The following is a 23,451-nucleotide window of genomic DNA, read 5'->3' on the forward strand; positions in this document are numbered from 1 at the left end:
ATCATAACCATGGTATGGTAATGCAATTTATTTCACAGGTAGTTTATGACATTATGATCATACCACATAAGATTCATCAATATGTTGTAAACGGTTTTTGAGATATACATTTTTAACTAAATCGTCAAATCAGTATAGCCTAGAAATGAACTAGCCCAACTTCTACCTGTTGTAGAACCCATCATAACCATGGTATGGTAATGCAATTTATTTCTCAGGTAGCTTAAAACATGATGATCATACTACATAATAATCATTAAAATTGTTTAAACGATTTTTGAGATATACATTTTTAACTAAATCGGCAGATCAGATGCCTTGAAATGAACAGGCACAACTTCTACCACTTATAGATTCCATCATAACCATGGTATGGAAATGCAATTTATTTCTCAGTTAGAGTAAGACATTATGATCCTACTACATAAAAATCATAAAAATCTTGTAAACGGTTTTCGAGATATAAATTTTTAACTATATCGGCAAATCAGTAGCCTAGAAATGAACTAGCCCAACTTCTACCTGTTGTAGAACCCATCATAACCATGGTATGGTAATGCAATTTAATTCACAGGTAGTTTATGACATTATGATCATACCACATAAGATTCATCAATATGTTGTAAACGGTTTTTGAGATATAAATTTTTAACTAATTCGTCAAATCAGTATAGCCTAGAAATGAACTAGCCCAACTTCTACCTGTTGTAGAACCCATCATAACCATGGTATGGTAATGCAATTTATTTCTCAGGTAGCTTAAAACATGATGATCATACTACATAAAAATCATTAAAATTGTTTAAACGATTTTTGATATATACATTTTTAACTAAATCGGCAGATCAGATGCCTTGAAATGAACAGGCACAACTTCTACCACTTATAGATTCCATCATAACCATGGTATGGAAATGCAATTTATTTCTCAGTTAGAGTAAGACATTATGATCCTACTACATGAAAATCATAAAAATCTTGTAAACGGTTTTCGAGATATAAATTTTTAACTATATCGGCCAATCAGTAACCTGGGATTGAACAGGCCCAACTTCTACCTCTTATAGAAACCGTCATAAGAATGGTATGGGAATGCAATTTATTTTACAGGTAGCTTAAGACATTATGATCATACTACATAAAAATGATTAAAATCGTTTAAACGATTTTTGAGATATACAATTTTAACTGAATCGGCAAGTCAGTAGCCTAGAAATGAACAGGCCCAACTTCTACCTCTTATAGATTCCATCATCACCATGGTATGGAAATGCAATTTATTTCTCAGTTAGAGTAAGACATTATGATCCTACTACATAAAAATTATTAAAATTTTGTAAATGTTTTCGAGATATAAATTTTTAACTATATCGGCCAATCAGTAACCTAGGAATGAACAGGCCCAACTTCTACCTCTTATAGAAACCGTCATAAGAATGGTATGGGAATGCAATTTATTTTACTGGTAGCTTAAGACATTATGATCATACTACATAAAAATGATTAAAATCGTTTAAACGATTTTTGAGATATACAATTTTAACTGAATCGGCAAGTCAGTAGCCTAGAAATGAACAGGCCCAACTTCTACCTCTTATAGATTCCATCATAACCATGGTATGGAAATGCAATTTATTTCTCAGTTAGAGTAAGACATTATGATCCTACTACATAAAAATTATTAAAATCTTGTAAAAGGTTTTCGAGATATAAATTTTTAACTATATCGGCCAATCAGTAACCTAGGAATGAACAGGCCCAACTTCTACCTCTTATAGAAACCGTCATAAGAATGGTATGGGAATGCAATTTATTTTACAGGTAGCTTAAGACATTATGATCATACTACATAAAAATGATTAAAATCGTTTAAACGATTTTTGAGATATACAATTTTAACTGAATCGGCAAGTCAGTAGCCTAGAAATGAACAGGCCCAACTTCTACCTCTTATAGATTCCATCATAACCATGGTATGGAAATGCAATTTATTTCTCAGTTAGAGTAAGACATTATGATCCTACTACATAAAAATTATTAAAATCTTGTAAAAGGTTTTCGAGATATAAATTTTTAACTATATCGGCCAATCAGTAACCTAGGAATGAACAGGCCCAACTTCTACCTCTTATAGAAACCGTCATAAGAATGGTATGGGAATGCAATTTATTTTACAGGTAGCTTAAGACATTATGATCATACTACATAAAAATTATTAAAATAAATTAAACGATTTTTGAGATATACAATTTTAACTGAATCGGCAAGTCAGTAGCCTAGAAATGAACAGGCCCAACTTCTACCTCTTATAGATTCCATCATAACCATGGTATGGAAATGCAATTTATTTCTCAGTTAGAGTAAGACATTATGATCCTACTACATAAAAATTATTAAAATCTTGTTAAAGGTTTTCGAGATATAAATTTTTAACTATATCGGCCAATCAGTAACCTAGGAATGAACAGGCCCAACTTCTACCTCTTATAGAAACCGTCATAAGAATGGTATGGGAATGCAATTTATTTTACAGGTAGCTTAAGACATTATGATCATACTACATAAAAATGATTAAAATCGTTTAAACGATTTTTGAGATATACATTTTTAACTAAATCGGCAAGTCAGTAGCCTAGAAATGAACAGGCCCAACTTCTACCTCTTATAGAAACCATCATAACAATGGTATGGGAATGCAATTTATTTCTCAGGTAGCTTAAAACATGATGATCATACTACATAAGAATGATTAAAATTGTTTAAACGATTTTTGAGATATACATTTTTAACTAAATCGGCAAATCAGTTGCCTTGAAATGAACAGGCACAACTTCTACCACTTATAGAAACCATCATAAGCATGGTATGGGAATGCAATTTATTTCTCAGGTTGCTTAAGTACTTATAATTATACTACATAAAAATTATCAAAATCTTATAAACCGTTTTTGAAGATTTTTGTTTTTACTAGCTCAGGTTTTTACTATCTTCGCACGTGGGAGTACATTGCGTGATACAATTATGGTATAGAATCAAGTGTTATTTGTGGTTAATATACTTTATTTAGACACCTCAGTTACATATAAATGGTACATTAGTAAAACAAACACTTTAAAACTGCTCAAAACGTATGATTTAAACATAAAATGTTTTTGAGGTTAGGAAGTTTTGACACGTGAAACATGTGTTTGAGGTTAGGACGTTTTGATACATGAAATTGAGGTTAGGAAGTTTTGATGCCACGGCCTTCTTGATCTACTGATCTGACGGTGACGTCATAGCTTAATGTTGGTTTATTGGCAGTTTCACAGACATTAGATTAGGCCTAATCGATAGGCCTATATCGATCGATATTTTCATTCAAATGAGTGTAGGACGGTGGTAGGACACGTAAAGTAAAGTACAGAGAGAGAGAGAGAGAGAGAGAGAGAGAGAGAGAGAGATACTTTATTAAGCAATCGTCAAGATTGAAAATGGCGTCATAAACAATTGGTCAGTAAGTATTTACAAATACTTGATAACCAAATACAGCCATTTGAAGAGACTCTGTTTCACCTACTAACTTAAGTAGGCCTAGGCTAACTTATTTTACTTCACTTAGGTACTGACTTATCTATTTGTAGGCTAGTCAAGTTAACTTTCTGTAACTTATTTCTTTTGAACTGTAATACCAAGAATTGATCCAGGACCCATTCATTATGAATTAACATCTACATCACTATTAAACTAGAACAAGGCAACTAAGAAGACCCTTTCCACCACCATACCGGTAAAAAAATATATTATCATGTATTTTCTAACCTATAAAATTCAGAAGAGGACATAGGACAAGTGAAGTGTAGTGACTGGACGACAAGACAAGACAACAAGAGAGTGTGTTTTCTGCTTGGCTTGTTTGATGTGGAGTGGATGTGTGCTGCTGTTGTTAATGAATGAGAGCGAGAGCGAACCAGAGAACGACTAGACTGAACTAGGGCTGACTGAACTCGAACTGAAACCATAGATTACACATCCCTTAAGCCTGGTTTACACGGTAGGCCCCTGAATATATGGTTTGACCTAGAAATAATTAGAACACAGATGAAACCATTGTTGTTCGATAGTAAAAAGTATTGTGAATAACATATCAAAAGTCTCCAAAAATATCTTTGGTGGAACAGCACCATTTTTCCAAAATGGCGGCCAAATCCAGTAGTTGTTTGCTTTTTATTGAAATTCTGACTTTCCAGTCAATATTGGTGAAAAGTCGTCAATACATTTAATGTTCCTCCTGAAATTACCTTTAAAATGATACCAAATACATGTACCTACAACAAAAAATAAACCCCGTAGAAATAATAAAATATTTCACATAAAAATATTTGTTATAAATTAATGTAATAGTCCATAAGCAAAATAAAAATAACGTACGATCGTATAAAAATTTGCTAGTAAACATTTTATGGTTCTATTTTTATTGTTGTGGTGTGCAGGGTGACATACCAAAAGTTGCAAAAAATCAGTCCACGGGAAACCCCTAAATTAAGGAAAAAAATGGCGGCTTTTCCCAATATTGGACAAATTTTGCAACAAAAGATACCACATGTTTTTCTGCACATTTTTCGAGATATTGACTTGGAACCACGACCATATTTGTACATATTTGTAGGATGGTCCGTACTTAATTTCAATAGGGGACGCTTTTTGGGCCGCCATCTTGGATCAGCCATATTGGATCTGCCATATTGGATATAAATATTTTTTAATGTAATTATAGTGTTGTGACCCATCATTATGAACTAGATTTCCACGCTGATTTCAATGCTGAAATCCGTTTTTAAATAAGTTTTTTCGTTGCTTAAGATATATTAAAACGAAAACTCTCCTAATGTAAGACTAAATTACTTACGTAATTTCCGTCACAGCTCAATAAAATATGTCTATTCAGGACATGTTTCGGTGTTAAAACACCATCGTCAGCTTCAGGTACATAGTGTAGAGTTGATCAGTTGTTAACATCGTCAGAAGATAAACACAGTACGGACACGAATAAATACATAAAACAATGAAACATTTAAAAACAGGCCTGTTCTAACAAAAAATTACCGACCGCACAGGTAGCAAGGGACAGACTAGCTACCACAGTTAGTCTGTCCCTTGCTACCTGTGCGGTCGGTCATTTTTTGTTAGAACAGGCCTGTTTTTAAATGTTTCATTGTTTTATGTATTTATTCGTGTCCGTACTGTGTTTATCTTCTGACGATGTTAACAACTGATCAACTCTACACTATGTACCTGAAGCTGACGATGGTGTTTTAACACCGAAACATGTCCTGAATAGACATATTTTATTGAGCTGTGACGGGAATTACGTAAGTAATTTAGTCTTACATTATGTCCAACAGCTCAGGGGCTACACACATGGATTTAAATTGAAAACTCTCCCCTATATATCACTTATGGACGTACCTATCGTACTTTGAAAATGTGTTTAAAACAGACTAGTTATAGACGAGGTACAAACCCCAACACAAAATTAAATTTAACTTTTTTCATCAGTTTTTGTTAAAAGATTTATATCTCGGGTTGTTAATATGTTAACAAGTTCGTTCTGGTATCAAAGTATACTCAGTAAATGTTTGGCTTTAATTTAATTGATTATTAAATGACACGTGACAAATTTAAAACGAATCATGTAGGCCTGTCTTCAATGAACTATTGAATGAATTATTGTTATTTTGAAATTTGTCTTTAGTTAAAGACATTTAACCCCAATTCTAAATAACTCCCAAAAGGAATCTATAGCTAAAATAAAGGTCAATACTTGAACGAATAGCTATGACGAGTATTTCCCTTTTTCACTCTGCACAACACTACAAAATAAAACCATAAAACGTTTTGTTGAAATTTTTTAAAGGCCATATCCTATGTTTATCTAAATATAATTTCCAAGTTACACAGTTACAGTTATTTATAAGTACAGTTATTTATAAGTAAGTTAGTCACCTTTTACCTTTTACCTCTTCTTTCTTCACCACAATCCTCAGATCGGGGAGTCGTCAAAATTTCTCCTTCTTCATCTTCTTGGCAGCCTTTCAGCTAGCCCAGTGTAGGTGTGTATAAGTGTGTTCTTGTATGTATTCCTTTGTTGAGTAATATGGTTTGTTTATAAGGTAGTTTTTTAGTGTCTTTACAAATTTGGTATGATTTGAAATGTTTTTAATTTTTTCTGGCAGAAGATTTATGTATTTAGATCCTGTGTATGTTGGGGTGTTGCTGAATTTTTTTAGTCTGTGTTGTGGCAGGTTTATATTGTTTTTGTGTCTGGTGTTGTGATTGTGATAATGTGACCGGAGTGTTGGATTGGATTTTTTTGCTAGGATTATGGTTTCTAGGATGTATTGTGAGAAAACGGTGGGGATTTTGAGCTGGATGAATAGGGGTCTACAATGTTCCAGATAGTGTGTCCTGCATATCGTCCGTAGTACTTTCTTTTGTAGGATAAGTAGTTTGTCCATATTGTTTGCAGATGAGGATCCCCATGTTGCAATTGTTTGTTGAGTCATACTGTATGTGGTCAAACACCACTCCCAATCTGTTGGATCTGCTGGTGAACTATTTCCACGCCATACTTGAACCTAATGGTACAACCTTTGGCTGTGGTAGTTTTCAATGTGTTTTTAAATTGTCAAAGTACGAAACGTCCATAAGAAATGTATGGGGGAGAGTTTTCGTTTTTATATATCTTAAAATCGTAAAACGCTATTTAAAAACTGATTTCAGCATTGAAATCAGCGTGGAAAACCGTGGAAAACTAGTTCATAATGATGTGTCACACTATAATTATCACATTAAAAAATATTTATATCCAATATGGCAGATCCAATATGGCTGATCCAAGATGGCGGCCCAAAAAGCGTCCCCTATTGAAATTAAGTACGGACCATCCAAAAAAATATCGGTCGTGGTTCCAAGTCAATATCTCGAAAAATGTGCAAAAAAACATGTGATATCTTTTTTTTGCAAAATTTGTCCAATATTGGGAAAAGCCACAATTTTTTCCTTAATTTAGGGGTTTCCCGTGGACTGATTTTTGCAACTTTTGGTATGTCACTCTGCACACTACAACAATAAAAATAAAACCATAAAATGTTTACTTGCAAATTTTTATACGATCCCTGTGCACGTTATTTTTAGTTTGCTTATGGACTATTACATTAATTTATAACAAATATTTTTATTTGAAATATTTTATTATTTCTACGGGGTTAAATTTTTTTTTTAGGTTCATGTATTTGGTATCACTTTAAAGGTAATTTCAGTAGGAACATTAAATGTATTGACGACTTTTCACCAATATTGACTGGAAAGTCAGAATTTCAATAAAAAGCAAAAAACTACTGGATTTGGCCGCCATTTTGGAAAAATGGCGATGTTCCACCAAATATATTTTTGGAGACTTTTGATATGTTATTCACAATACTTTTCACTATCGAACAACAGTGGTTTCATCTGTGTTCTAATTATTTCTAGGTTTTGCTATTTATTTTCTTATTTTAAGGCGCCTACGGGTCGAGTATGTCAGACGAGTTATTCGGCCCAGTTACTAGGCCCAGTTGTTGATTTGTTCAACTCGCCCGGTACTTGACTAGACTGTCTACACGCATTCCTAAAATTCCTATTTCGAACGATGACAGTGTAGGCACAGAGAAGTAATTTTTATAATTTCTCTATGTTCTGTGGTGTAGGGTATTCCGTATACCGTAGCTTTCGTGTTAAATGTTGTTTGAGTTTAAAATGGGACTTTCAAGAGTTTAATGCTGAATTTATAAATTAATTAAATCTCTGAATTAGATTATTAGAATTAAAACTGAATCATCCATTTATTCAGGCAGGGGTTGCTTAAAAGTATTTTTTTTTTTCAATACGATAGACCAAAGTGGAAGGTGATATTCTAAAATAATAAGATTTGTTACAAATTACTATACAGGTACTGCATTTCTTTAAAATAAAATATATAGGCAACCAAAAGTTGCCTCCAAATAACAAAAATTTGAAAACACTGTTTTCAATGTATTTCTGATAGAAAACATTTTTAGGGAGTGAGCTTTCTAACAACCCATTGATTAATAAAATCGTTCCAGATCTTAAGTTGTACAGCAATTTTGAAAACTGAATTTTATAAGAGTGAGTAGATTTACGAACAGCAAGACAATGCAACACAGGGCCAACTGTTCAGCTGAACCATTTAGTATTGAGGGTGATTAGGCATACACTACTGAACTAACCCCAAAAATACTGATCGTTGTGATCAACTCTTTGTCAGCGACCACAAAATAACAAAAAAAATTGTTATTCTGTGGTCGCTGGACTCACTTGAGAGCAGTAAACAGATGTTTTGTGGACAAATCGTGGTGGTGGGGGTAGCTACTGGGCCGAGCAACTCGGTTTTCAACTAAATCACTCGACTCGCTCTCAACTGACCTCTTTTTATCAACTCGCCCGTTGCTCGACTCGCCTGCATGTCTACACCAAGCGAGTTAAAGAGCGAGTGGCAACTCGCAAACTGACTCGCCCGCCGTACTCGACCCGTGTAAATCAGGCTTTAGGGAGGCACGATTTGTTTTTCAGAATTAATTTTGGCAATAGTGTCATTTGAATGCTTCTGATTGACTATTGAAGGTTTACTAATAGAAAAATTAGTTCTGTTAATTAAATAAAACTATAAATGCCTCAAATTCAATTATATATTTTTTAAATAATTAAATTAAACTGTCATAAACTAACCAGACTTGCTGATAATGAAAAATCGAATGAAGGTTTATTTTAAAAAATAGTTCTGTTCATAAAATAAAACTATAAATGGCTCAAATGTTTTAATTATAAAATTAATAGGTCATAACCTAACCAAACTTGCTGATAATGAAAAAATCCTAGACAAAAAGTTGGTGCTCTCGGAGGGATTCGAACCCGACCCTCCCGATTATCAGCACAGCACTCTATCCACTATATCACCGTCCACCGAGGCCAATGACGGCAAACTGTATCGTTTCGATAATGGCGTTCCCTCAGCCAATCAGAAGCCTCCAAATGACCCTGTGGGCAAAGTTAATCCTGAAATAAAAATTCAGCCTTAGGCACTATGTTTATTCTATGCTGAAACCTGTAACTATCTGAGGAGGTGAAACGTTTGTTCGGTAAAAGAACCACTAACGACTGAGACTGAACTAAACCACGGCCACCTTTAAATCAAGGCCGTGGCCTAGTAGAATTGGCAACATTGCAAGTAGTGTTGTCTAGTGCCATAATGTCCCATAAGATAACATGGCAGAAAGGTGACACTATGATATGATACTGTATAACTGACAGTATAAGAAACTGTTTGCCTCGCATTAAATAATCTGTGGCATTTGGTTTTGAACAAAATATAGGAGCCACCACGAATACTAGAAAAATGCCAGTACCTGGACATGGAAACTATAGATGTACTGGCTTTCTTTTCTTTTAGCAATACCCAAGTGCTTTGTACTGGCAATGTAAAATGCTAATTAAATATAATAATATGGTTTTAAAATTCCTGTTATTCCTGATTCTAATAGATTTTGATATCACAGCATCCCCCTTAAATTTCAATTACAGGTATTTCTCGGAAAAAAATTAGTATGTTGTAGCCCTTCAAATTCTTAACAAAATGGCTCTCATTTCTGTAAAAACTACGGTTCAAAAGTAATTATAAATTATGCTATTTATTTTGTTATATGGTCCTTAAATTTTGAAGACCTTTGATGAATTTTGATGGTTTTTATTTTTTTATTTTAATTTTTAATGGGGATTTTCCCATAAAACCCCATAAAATAACGGAAAATTAGATTTTCTTGAAAGTGGCCGAAACAATTTTCTTTAAGATTTAGTATGTTATAGTCCTTTAAATTCTGAACAAAATGGTACTGTACAAATCCCATTTCCATAAAAATTATAGTTCAAAAGTTATTGTAACTTATGTTATTTTCTCATAAAAAACCATAAAATGACCAAAAAAATCTCATTTTTGGAGAAAAGCTGGTTTTGATCAAAATTACGGTAATATGTTTTGGTCCTCTTTATTTATTTATTTTGAAAACTGAGTTTATTAATAAACTTTGCCTATTAGACACAGTAAAAAAAAACTTAAATTTACGATATAAATAACATGTAACTATAGAATAATTAATTATTAAAACTCATTTTAAGTAAACTAAATCAATACTATTTATTTACAAGAACAAACAATAATGTAAACAAACCAAATGGCAGATGATTCATAACTTTATAACTCAGCTGATAATAATAATCCTACATTTCTCCCTACTCAATTTAGGCTGAGTTTCCGAAACTATGTACATCATCATTTTCAGGTTCCATTTGCATTTTCCATTGAGGTGGATCAGTTGCACCTTCTCTTGCTCTCAGCTGGTCAGCGTGTTTTCTCTTTATATCTCCCCCTACCAAAACAGCGTATGATAGCTCTCCCGTCCTTTCTTGTACTGTTCCTGGTCTCCAGCCCTTCTTCGTTTCATTTTGAACCCACACTTCTTGTTTGGCAGAAAACTCCTTTTGTTTAGATTTTAAGTCGTGGTAGTACTTCTGTCGCCACACTTGATTTTCTATTCTCTCTCTGCTATTATACCTCCACCTATCCAAAGCTGTTGGTAATCTTCTACCATAGAAAAGGACTGATGGTGGTTGTCCTGTGGTCTTTTGTGGGGTATTTCGATAGGCTAGCAACACTTGTAAAAGTGCAAGTGATGAACTGAGACCTTCTTGTTTGCAAGCACTATATCGACTCTTGAAGGTTCTGATAATCCTCTCCACTAAACCATTGGTTTTTGGATGATACGGCGCAGATGTAACATGACATATGTTATTGTCCTTACAAAAACTCTTAAACTCATGAGATGTGAAGGGGGTGCCATTATCCGATACAATTTTTTTAGGAACACCATACCTCGAAAACCAAGTCCTTAATCTATTTACAAGAGCAGCAGTTGTCGTACGGTCCATAACTTCGATCTCAACCCATTTTGAGTACGCATCGATTCCTACTAACCAGAATCGGTTGTCGAATGGACCTGCGAAGTCAAGATGAATTCGCTCCCAAGGATCACTTGGCACATTCCAAGGATATAGAGGTACTTCTGTGTCAAATGATCGGTTACTCTGGCAAGGGTGGCATCTACGGACATAAACCTCAACATCCTTATTCAGATTAGGCCACCAAACATAATACCTTGATAGGGATCTCATTGCCTCTATTCCAGGATGTCCTTTGTGGAGTTCTTTCAATACATTTTCTCTCAAAATCTGTGGCACCACAATTCTTCCTAATCGCATGATTATGCCGTTTTCTAATGTCAGCTCTTCTCTCTTATTCCAATATGGTTTCATGGATGGTGGTAAGTTTCCTGTATCTTTTGGCCAACCATGTTCCAGGTAGTCTATAAGTTTCTTCATATTTGGATCTTTCTTATACTCCAGTACAAGTTCATGATTTGGATAAACTACGTCAATTTTCTCCTGAACCAATGCTCGAATCTCTCTCTCATCTGGATCCAATACTTCTTGTGTCTTGAGTGAAAACCGAGATAAAAAATCAGCCAAACAATTATCCTGTCCCTTGATGTACTGGATCTCAAAATCATACTCCATTAAATACAAAGCCCAACGGACCAAACGGTTGTTAACTACTTTGGTAAGATCTCGATGCATTCCAAATATTCTTTCAAGTGGCTTGTGGTCCGTTCTCACCTTGAAATGTCTTCCACTGAGGTATTGTCTAAACTTCTTCACGGCAAAAACTAACGCCAGTGCTTCCTTGTCAACTGTAGCATACCTTTTTTCTGCTTCGGTTAGTGTCCTCGAGGCGTACATTACTGGCCTTTCCGTTCCATCCGGCATCAAATGTAACAGCACAGCGCCAACCCCTTGTTCACAAGCATCACATTCAACAATGATCGGCTTTGATATGTCGTATGGAACTAATGTCTTCTCCAATGACAGGATATTCTTCAACTTGTCGAACGTACTTTGTTCTGTGTCAGTCCATTTCCATTTAGTCTTCGTACCAGTCAGCTTATGCAAGTTCGAAGCGATTGCATGAAGATTAGGTATATACCTTTCGTAAAAATTTAGCGCCCCTAGAAAAGCTCGTAATTCTTTCACGTTTCTTGGCCTTGGTGCGTGTCTTATGGTTTCAACTTTGTCTTCGGAGGGATGAATACCATTCCCATCTATTGTATGGCCTAAATACTTTACAGATTTCTCAAAGAACTTACATTTTGACAGTTTTGCTCTTATTCCACTTGATTCTAGCCGCCTCAAAACTTCTCTAAGAGTGGTTATATGGGTGGTCTTATCCTTACTAGAAATGATTATATCATCAAGTAGAACTCCGACATTAAGTCCTTTTAGTAAACTTTCCATGTACCTTTGAAATTTTGCCGGACTCGATGAAAGACCAAAAGGCAACCTTTTGTAGCGAAAGTAGCCTACATGAGTTGCTATTGTAAGGTACTTTTGTGACTCAGGGTGTACTTTCATTTGCAAGTACGCGTCTCGAAGATCTATGACTGAAAATATCTTTCCATCAGTTAATTTGGAAGTCAAGTCATCAAAGGTTGGCAAGAGGTGTCTTTCCGGAACGATGTTTGGATTCAAGGTTGTACGAAAATCACCACAGATCCTGACTCTACCTCCACCCTTGTCTACGTTGACTGTTGGGGTACTCCATTCTATCGGTGTTTCGGAAGGATCCACTGCTTCCAAAACTCCTTCCTGTACTAATCGCTGTAATTCTCGCTCCACTGCCTCCCTTAAGGGAAATGGAACTCGTCGTGCCCCGAAAGATACAGGTTTTGTTCCACTTTTTAGATGAATAACTTCATTAGAGTCAGATATCGTTCCTAGCTCATCACGAAAGAGTTCTGAAAACTCCTGAGTTAATGCCTCAACTTCTTTTTGTAACGTTTTTCTATAACTTTCTTCATTCTTACCTGTCTCTTTACTATTTGTCTTTCCATTGTCAATACGCCTAACCCTTACTTCCCTAGGCAAATTAAGATTGAAAGCTACACTCCACGGCAACCCAAATAATGGAACATCATCTTCTAGTAATACAATAACCGGCAATCGCTTAGTACGATTACGTAAAGTAACGTCCACAAAAGTCTTACCCATGACTTCCAGCTTATTTTTTCCGTAGCCAGTGATGACATCAGACGTCTTTTTGAGAGATTCGCCACTTGAATTGATCTTATCCCAAAGAGACAAACTTATAGCACTTACCCGAGCCCCGGAATCAAACTCCATTCTAACATTATACCCATTCAATTCTACATCTATTGTAGCTCTGGGAACCTTACTCTTAACTGACCTAATTTGTGTTCCGCTAACATCAATATCAGAACTACACTCATCATCGTAAGTTAGACCACAAGAATCATCTACTTTTCTCAAATTACCGTCTGTTCTCTTGACAAAATTATTTTTACTTTTGCACATTCTTGCGAAGTGGCCTCTCTTCGAACATTTCTTGCACACAGCAGAAACAGCAGGACACCTATCTTCACTAGGGTCATGTGTAAACCCGCATCTATAACATCTATTGAAACCAGTAGATTTCTGTACCTCTGGTTTCCTATTTTCCTTACTGTCACTTACTTTGAAAATCTCATTTTTACACGAATGTTTGGAAACTTCTTCTCTCGCACGTTCCATAGATTGAGCTAACTCTAGTACTACTGTTGACTTAACACGCTCACCTCGGTTATCAACTCCCTCGGGCCATCTTTGTCTGACTTCTACTTCAAATTCTGGACAGTTGCTTCCTACTGCAAACCTATCTCGTACTCGTTCATCTAAGCTATCTCCATATTTACAACTTCTAGCCAAAGACTTCAATCTATTATAAAACAAAATAAATGTCTCACCATCTTTTCTTATTGCTCTTTCAAACTCAAACCTTGTTGCAAAAAGGGTCCTTGTAGGCTTGAACAACCGGTTGGCTTCCTCTTTGACTTCGTCGTAGGTGCACTCCTCCCAGGCCCTTGGATACATCTGGTCCGACAGTGCCCTGAGGTGCTCCTCTCCGATATTTGCCAATAGAAGATCTCGCCGAGCAGCTTGTTCATCTGTGTTAGCACCACCCAGTCCCTTAACTCTGCAGGTCAACTCAAAACGAGTTATGTAGTCTTCCCACAACTGTTCACTATTATACTCTTTAAATGAAAATCTGCTCATTCTATCTTGTATGCAAGACATGTTACTACAGTCAATTACACTCTTATACTGAGACTGGTCTGTTTTCCTAGGCATTTTCTCGTCGCCAATATAGAATAATTAATTATTAAAACTCATTTTAAGTAAACTAAATCAATACTATTTATTTACAAGAACAAACAATAATGTAAACAAACCAAATGGCAGATGATTCATAACTTTATAACTCAGCTGATAATAATAATCCTACAGTAACATAGATTAATAACGTTGTCCATATAAATGATTTTGAATGATTTTACATGATTCTTTTAGCACTTTTATGACTATTTCATTTTTTAATTTTGATGGAAGATTATATTTTTTTAAAAATTCGTCAAAAAATTTTTTAATAGTCCCTCTTGCACCAATCATTATGCCAATTACTGATATTGAATTTAGATTATATTTGTTTCTTAAATAAGTTTCACATTTACTATAAATTTTCCTCTTTTCTTCATCTACTTCTAGGGGTTGGTTTGATGATGTTTCGAACCTTATTGTTGGATCAATTACAATTCCACTTTTAGATTTTGTATCATAAATTAAAATGTCCAATCTTCTGTTCGATCCACCATCTTCAGTGCAATGTATTTCTTCTACTACTTGCCAGCCTTTTTTTCGTAGTTCTTCTGCCATCATTGCTCTTACAGCATGGTGTCTTGCATTACGCAGTAAGGCACCAAAGGGACAACAAATAGTACAACATAGGTAACAATTACGGTTCAAAAGTTATTGTAACTTTTGTAATTTTTAACTATAAAATATATCATATTTATTCTCACCGCATGAAAAAGGTTGTTGACAAGCTTATGGGAGAAAGTATATTCTGTCAGAATGCTGATACTGTTTATTTATTATTATCTTGCAAATACTGTCATGGCAACCAATTAACACATAAGGCCCATGTTAAATTTCAAAAAGTTTATATTCGTCTAGGGAAAAGCCCCGTTTGTCTGATTTGTACCATTTCAGATTTATAACTTGCCATAGTTGGTTACTATGTCTGCGCTAAATTTGGTGCTGATCCCTTCAGCCATTCAGGAGCAGTATTTGTAAAACAAAAGCGGGAGTGTAGTATAAGAGCTTATCACCCCCTTTGCTCACTCCGCTCAACAAATATTTTCTCCATAAGGATATGTGTGTGTGTGTGTGTGTGTGTGTCCATTAGCACGATAACTCGAGCAAAAATAATCTGATTTTGATGAAATTTGGTACAAACTTGTAAACCTACATTTGTTTGAACGAATTTGCGAACCAGCATGGCCGGACTATGGGATTGGAAACGGGGGTCTATGGTCTATGGGGGTTTTATAGAGTAAAAATTGGGTTTTCCCATTTTCACCCTAAAAACATAACACTTCTCATTTGTTTCTAAACAGTTTTGTAGACACCTTAAAAAAGAAATGATTTAGTATATGGAAACGTTGTTTTTTACCTAACAATCACAGAAAAAAGGTTCTAAATTAAAAATTCATATTTTATTCTTATGGAGAATAAATTAACTGTGGTACCTGTATGCTTACTATGCTTGTTTATGGATATATTTTTATCAAATTTGGCAATTTTGTTTATTTCATACTAAGCTATCAACATTCCAAAAATCACAGTTTTACCTTCCCTGTAGCAGCAAACCTAAGTACTCATTCAAATTATTTATAGAGGAAAAATAAGTATAACAATTTTAAGGAAATATTTCAGTGGAAATCCCAACCGACAAATGGAAATTGGCTTAGTCTACAGTTTTGCTGGGCAGAAAGGGGGGGAGGGACTTATCCTTACGCTGATAAAAAACTTGTGATGGAATTTTACTCTGTAGTTACCAAGGAACAAATTTCTTATTAAGTCATTTGGTACAACCAAAATAACAAAGTTAATTAAATGCATTAGAACAATTTTATCAGAGGTCTCTTTGATATAGTAAAGGGTTTGATATTGAATCGCCCCCAAAAAATACTAATTTCTCATTTGAGAAAATTCCCTCTTCAGTTTAACTAACAAAGATCATTAGAATTATAGAAGGTGCCAAAATCCATGTCTAACAGCATGACAGGGACGTATTTAACTATCTGCCGCCTGTAGGCAGGGAACAAGTTAGCCGCCCCCTCCCCCGACCCTTGTCAGTGCGCTCACCAACCACAATAAAATTACCCCAAAATTACCCTAAAATTACCCTGTTTTTGTAGAAAAGTAATTGGCAATTGCATGCTGCATCAATAAATGTAATCAAATTTTGAACCCTCTTTTACGGACCTTTTTGTTTTCCATTTTTTGTTTGAACATGGAATGCAATGTTGTTGTATCCAATCAGGAAAGTCATAATCGCTACATCTAACGGAAGCCGATTCGTTGGTCAAAATTGTGGGCTACTGGGATGTTGTAGAATGACAAGAGAGGGCTCAAATTAAAGGTCTCTATCCCGTGACGGCGGGAAAAATAGTGGAAATCCCAAAATTGTTACCGAAATTTATATAACGTAAAATGTTCTCCATTGGAATAGCATTGGAAGCCATACAAAGCTGATTTTTGTTTACCGTACTTCAATATAGTTGAACACGTATTCAATACAGAATACACACAGCTGGTTTACTTCTTAGCCAGTTAACTGTATAATGCACTGTATACTATATTAAAACCAGGGATAACGTTATCTATAATTGAGACTTTTTGAAAACCAAAAACCAAACCAGAGATTTTCGTGTCAACAGTCAATATTTGGCTTCAACGATAGCCTGTCTATATTGGGTAATGGAACCCTAAAACCATAAAATACTACTAAATGTGGCTAATAAAACTGTTCATTTTGTATAGTGCTTATTTACTTCCCCTGAGTTTCATCACGATCGGATGGTCGTTTAGTAATGCATAAATGACATATATTGGATTTCATATACAATATAATGTCCTTTATAGATAACAACAACCAAAGCAATCAGTGCGACTTTTTTAGACAAATATATGGTGTATAGGCATATCCATCTTGACAAAAAAAAATTGATTCTTAGTTTGTTTAAATATTAAAATAAGATGTATTACATTTTGAGCTTTTTAGGGACTTATGTCCCTACATGACCCTAGTTTCTTTCAAAAGCCTTAGCGGAGGGATTTTATTAGGTTTTTTAATTGGACATTTGGACGTCAAGTTCGAGTTTAATATAATTTTTGTTCTCATCTTAGCTGGGGTTTTCTTTATTTTTCTTGTCTTACCTTGACACTTTCAATATAGGATTTATGGTGTAGGCCTACAAGCTCATCAAAGAAGCTATCTTCAACATCTGATAAGTGATGAGATCCATCACCAGCTTCTCTTAGTTTATGTCCTTATTACAGATGTCAATGTCATACGTAGTAACGAACGATAGCAGGGGGAGGTAGGTCTACACTATGCGTACGCAGCGGCCGGCAACCCACGGCCGCAACTGCGACGTGTCCGCCAGACCGACAGGGCAACACGGAACAGACGGCAAAGCCATATAATAAATTATAAACTTTGACTTTAATGTGTTCTGAAAACATTTTATACTCAATCAAAGTATTAAAAATATCATTTTTGCAGTTCTGAAAATTAATTTCTCAACATTTAAGTACTTTTTTTTAGATAAACACCTTTTTGATAATTATCTGCCAAAATTTTGCCGCCCCTAAAATTTGCCGCCCTAGGCACGCGCCTAGTCTGCCTATTCGGAAATATGTCCCTGCAGCATGATAATGAGCCTTAAATTAAGTCTGCTGTATAAATCTTTAGCCTCCCAAAATCTATATGGTTAAAATTTAGTTATGTTACTTGGTTAAATTTATTCACAACTTTATAATAAATTGTTGAATTTAACTCTACAAGTCTCATACTTTGTGTTAGGTTAGCTAAACTAAATTTTGCTTACTTTTGTTGTAAGGTTTGTTAATGCAATGGATAGAAAAGAAAGAGAAGAAACAACTATTATATTGACAACTTAAGTTTATTTACAAATATATTCAACAATACAAATAACTCATTAAGGAAACAGACTTAATTTAGCTATCTGAAGCAAAGAATATATTTTTTACTATGAGTAAATTACACACAAACATTACTAACTTGCAAAACATTAAAAAACAAATTAATACTAACATTTAAAACAAACATGATCTATTTCCTCAGTGAGCAATAAATTAATTCATATCAGTCTTACACAAGGTTTTAGACCTCTAATCTTACTTCTTCTTCTCCTCTTCCTGCTGTGGTTGAGGTTCGGCTGCTTTGACAACTGGAGCGTTGGTTTGTGTGATCGGAATATTCCTGGCGTTCTTCTCCTGGAGTTTCTTAGGAGCGTGCAACTGCAGAACTCCGTCAGAAGACAACGTAGTTTGCAGCGCACTGGTGTCGACATCGTCTGGCAGGCAGTAACGACGAGTGAACTGTCGAGAGACAAACCCGTGGTTGTCTCGACGCTCCTCGTGCTTTCCCTCAACAACCACAAAGTTGTCGACGACTTTCACTGACAATTCTTCAGGCTTGAACTGTTGGACGTCCAAACTCACCTGAACAGTAAATATTATGTTAGGGTACATCAATCTATGTAGATGGTATACTAAATGGTAGATGGTGAGTCGGTGGCTCAGTTGGTAGTGCCATGGACTTCAGGCCCAAATGACAGCAATGTCGTGGGTTCGGATCCTTTGGTACCTGCTACTACTTTTTATCAGTACAGTTTACTCTTCTATCTCCCAGCTCACCTCTTACTTCACTGGATATGTTCCACACAAATGCCTTTGTGGCCCATGTGGACAGGCAAATGCAAAATCAAAGAATTCTCCAACCCCTTAAATAAAAAAAAATCTTTTTTTTATTCTTGGGTCACATAAGAAAATTTTGAAAACAGTTTCTATTATTGAAAGAGTTCACAAACCAGCTAAACTGAACTAAACACACATTCAGCGATTGAGAGCGGAGTGGGCGGGACAATCCAGAGAGAGCTAAAGCAGAGCAACTGAAGTCACACACATACAGCGACTAGTGAGAGCGAGAGTGACACGAATGGGAGCTCGATTAGTTCCGAGATGTCACAAAGATTAGTAAGTTTGCACGCAATTTGCAGCACAGCGAAAACAATAAATTTGGTTTAAAACATTCATTTTGCATGCTTCAAACCGTTTGGAGGGGGTTCATAGAGTGAATGAAGGAAGGGAGGTGAATGGTGAATATCACCATTTGTTGCCAGTTCTTAAGAAGCATGAATCACGATTCATGCAATACATGCGTATGTCTATACTCATGTTAGACTGCTGTAACTTAACCAAAACAATTATTATCACAAAATTCATGTTGGCCTATTATATAGATGTATATATATGACAATGACCTTTGCACAGTGACTAGAGCAGACTGGCTCAAGACAAAGTAGTTGCCCGCTACACTTCCAATCGCTCAAAAAAAACAAAAAACGAGATTGTTCCAAAGTTAACCAATTCGCTACGCTTCTAACAGCTGTTTGTGTGTGCTACTACTTGAATGTATGGGTTTGATTTTGTCGCTCTAAATCACGCCGCTCCGCTCTGACCTGCTCTGCTCCCAAAACCTTTTTTTAAAAAAAATCATTGATTACTGTGATGTTTAAAGTTCTAAATGTATTACATTGTCTTAGATGTTATCATACAAAATGATCTATTGATAACATATATAGGGTGCTTCAATATTTAAAATTTTTGTAGAACGCCAATTGTATCTAAGAGGATAGATTTATCTTTAAACTTTTACTTTACAAACCTTTATAACTTGAATTGCAATTGAATAGATTATCCTTGGGTAAAATTCACTTTTTAAAATTTGTAAAACTATTTCGTCTAGTTACCTTAAAGTTGTTCTTATCATTGACAATGGATGCGCCAGGCTCCAGTTGGTTTAACAGTTTCCAGGGCTGCATTTCCAGCATGGACGGTGTAAGAGGCATCCCGAAGTACTGGTCGTACATCCTTGGGCGCTCAAGTTCGCGGATCAAGTCTCGCATTAGGTACGGAACTAGCGACATCTGCAACAGTTGACTTTAGATTAACATTCTCTCTTGTTGATGTTATAATCCTTATGGATCAGAGCCGATGATTGTAGATACTTTTCCATATGCTTTTGTTGTCAACTACTTGTTTCTTGTTACAACTACATCAACATTCAACGTATGTTCGTTTTAAGTTTGCTTGAATAATGGTTCAATATGACAAAAAATATAGTTCATCACACGTGCATAAGTGTCTTTTTAACCCTCGCCCGTGAAACTTGAGCTCAGATCGAAAAGAGTCACTTTACGCCCTAGTGATGGAGTATACTATTAAGAATGCTTGTTCAAGGGTTTCTAGAAAGTGACAGACGTTTAGGCCTGGCGTGGCAGTGGGCTGGACTACGACTCCATCTTGGCATCAAAGTGTTCCCTACACTCAATACGCAATCGATTATGGTAAAAAACCAATTTTTATGCATTAAAAAACGACAATTATAAAACCATATTGGATAAAATGTTATCTAACTACTTCTAAATCTACTTGCATGCTTTGTATAGTGTTTGAAAATGAGTGGATTCCTTACATGGTAAGAGCGTGTGTGTGGTTTTTGAAACAAACCCTGAGAAGATATTCTGCTAAGGGGTTTCAACTTCTTGAAAATTGAGCTGGTGGTAGAACGCATGACGGGCATAAGGGACATTGTGTTTTTGGTACCTAAAAAAGGTGACAATACTTGTTATTTTTTACTACATTGTAATTTGGTAATTTGATCCCATAAATTGGCAAATAGGCCTAACGTTTAATAGATGAGTGAACGAAGTGAACGAATCTATGTATCGTGTATAGCGGAGTCGGAGAAAAGTTGTCCGCTTGTCTGTGAGTGAGTCTGTGTGTTCGCACCAAAAATTTAAGAACCGTCGCACTTATAGCGTTCAAATTTTGCACAAATAATTATGACACCAGTGGGAAGACACCATTAAAATACTAGACGATTCCGCTCAGTATTAATTATAAAATACTTAAAAAACAGTTTTAAATTCGTCCCATAAGAATAACATTAGGAGCTACATTCTTCTTCTTTTTATTTGTTTACGTTTTGCGACCAACAATTTTTTTGTCTACTTAAGACAGAGAGAACTACTTTTACTCTAAGCTCTTTTATTCATGTAGTAAACAGTTTGGCGTCTATGAATATATATCATTATAATTTCACAGCTTTCAGAATAATGTTATTTAAGCTAATTAATTTTCACAACTTTCAGATTTAATAAATTGAACTTAACAATATTAGTCGGCAGTTATATACAGTTTATGTTCAGTATTAAAATTCACCTTTAAATTAAAAATATATATGCATGTATTTAGAACAAAGCAGCTTTTTACATTATTCAATTTAATGTTGGCATTGAATATTAAATATTCAAAGATGTTGGTATATCTTTAACTAAAAAGCTATGCGAGGGGGGGGGACAGGTCCACGACGTAGAGGGTGGTAAAGGAAGCGGAAAGGTGAGCAATGAAAAGAAAGGAGTACGGAAACCCTTTATGACTGTTAAATAAATGTATCTGTAATACTTAAATGCTATGGAAATATAGGGAAATATAGGTCTACGATGTAGAGAGTAGTGAAGGAAGTAGTCAAGGCGAGCGCTGCGGAGTGTGGGAAGCCTTTGTGACAGTTAGAATAATGTATCTGCAATAATAACATTCTATGGGAAGGGAGGGAATCAGGTCCACGACGTAAGTAGTGGTGAAGGAAGTAGTCAAGGCTAGCAGTCCGGATTGTGGGAACCCTTTGTGGCAGTTAGATTAATGTACCTGCAATACTAAAATGCTATGGGAAGGGAGGAAAACATCTACACGACGTAGGAAGTGATAAAGGAAGTAGTCAAGGCGAGCGCTGCGGAGTGTGGGAAGCCTTTGTGACAGTTAGAATAATGTATCTGCAATAATAACATTCTATGGGAAGGGAGGGAATCAGGTCCACGACGTAAGTAGTGGTGAAGGAAGTAGTCAAGGCTAGCAGTCCGGATTGTGGGAACCCCCATGTAGCACAGAGGGTTGGGCCAACGTTGGTAAATTGTGGAGCCACACAGTTGGCCAACGGTAAAAATGTCACCTCTTTAAACTGTTTTCCAACCAACCATTGTCCAACAATGGCCCAACTATCTAAAAATACTGATGGCCAACTAACCATAACACAACTGATATCCAACCAACCGTTTTATTTAACACAAAATATTAAAGATTTAGTATGAAAAGCATAATTATTAGTTGGGTAAATTGTTTAAATAGTTCATAAAAACAAATTTTGAAAAAAAGCTAGAACAAAATTTTTTGGCCCAGACGGGTCTTGAACCCGGGCCCTTCGACTTATGAGCCTCTTGCCTTACCATTGAGCTATCTGTGATTGTTGATACAGAGAGTTTTCAAGTGGTATAAGAGTAGCCGACAGTTGCAATGGTCGCAATACTTAAAACAATTTTGATACTACACAGTATAATATGATTCTGTTAATCTGTTAAGGCATCATAAGTAGTTATTATTTTTTTGGGGGGGGGGGGGAGTTAGAGAGGATACTGGTATTTGAATATAGATTATTTAATTACCGTTAGATTATTAATGCTAGTATAATTGACTGTTATATGATTAATTACTCTTTCCCCTTAAATTGTTGCAAATAAGTTAAAGAATATTAGTTGATCCAGAGAATGAAAGTCGTGTAAAACTCAACTATGGACCATCGTTGGTCCAACAAAAGTACCTTTTGTTGGTCCAACGGAGTGAAAAACGGTTGGACAACGGTTGGCTTGATGTATGATACCCAGCAATGCATATTAATGTATTTCATTAACAATGAACCAATGTTGGTCCACAGTTGTAAATATTGGTTGGCCCAACTACGAGATATACAGTTGGACAACGGTTGGTTGGTTGTGGAAGCTCCAACCAACCATCGACCAACTGTTCCACAGTTGGCCAACGTTGGCCCAACCATCTGTGCTACATGGGCCCTTTGTGGCAGTTAGATTAATGTACCTGCAATACTAAAATGCTATGGGAAGGGAGGAAAACATCTACACGACGTAGGAAGTGATAAAGGAAGTAGTCAAGGCAAGGTGGGAAATGCGGAGTGTGGGAACCATTTGGTGACAGTTAGATTTATGTATCTGCAATGAAACAGTTACAATACTAAAATGCTATGGAAAG

General features: G+C 35.6%; 3 protein-coding genes across 3 annotated transcripts in view; all 3 read right to left on the reverse strand.

The window, feature by feature from the left end:
• LOC129000957 (integrator complex subunit 1-like) overlaps positions 1–3,841 on the reverse strand; it is a 46,945-nt gene extending 43,104 nt beyond the window's left edge. Inside the window, exon 1 of the mRNA XM_054428054.1 lies at positions 3,802–3,841. The gene's annotated coding sequence lies outside the window, so the exon portion shown is untranslated. The remainder of the gene's footprint in view (positions 1–3,801) is intronic.
• Positions 3,842–10,332: 6,491 nt separating this feature from the next.
• Positions 10,333–14,328, reverse strand: LOC129000700 (uncharacterized protein K02A2.6-like). The gene has a single exon (XM_054427662.1). It carries the CDS (start codon positions 14,326–14,328, stop codon positions 10,333–10,335), a length of 3,996 nt encoding a protein of 1,331 aa, XP_054283637.1.
• Positions 14,329–18,289: 3,961 nt separating this feature from the next.
• Positions 18,290–20,945, reverse strand: LOC129000144 (alpha-crystallin A chain-like). Its single transcript, XM_054427071.1, has 3 exons — positions 20,825–20,945; positions 20,100–20,276; positions 18,290–18,789 (listed from the first exon to the last, which is right to left on the reverse strand). Exons 1-3 carry the CDS (start codon positions 20,939–20,941, stop codon positions 18,463–18,465), a joined length of 621 nt encoding a protein of 206 aa, XP_054283046.1. The 5' UTR covers positions 20,942–20,945; the 3' UTR covers positions 18,290–18,462.
• Positions 20,946–23,451: the final 2,506 nt, after the last annotated feature.

Source organism: Macrosteles quadrilineatus, unplaced genomic scaffold, assembly GCF_028750875.1.
Source record: "Macrosteles quadrilineatus isolate MER2022 unplaced genomic scaffold, UCM_ALF_1.0 Scaffold_8__2_contigs__length_117827958, whole genome shotgun sequence".
Taxonomy (NCBI): Eukaryota; Metazoa; Arthropoda; class Insecta; order Hemiptera; family Cicadellidae; genus Macrosteles; species Macrosteles quadrilineatus.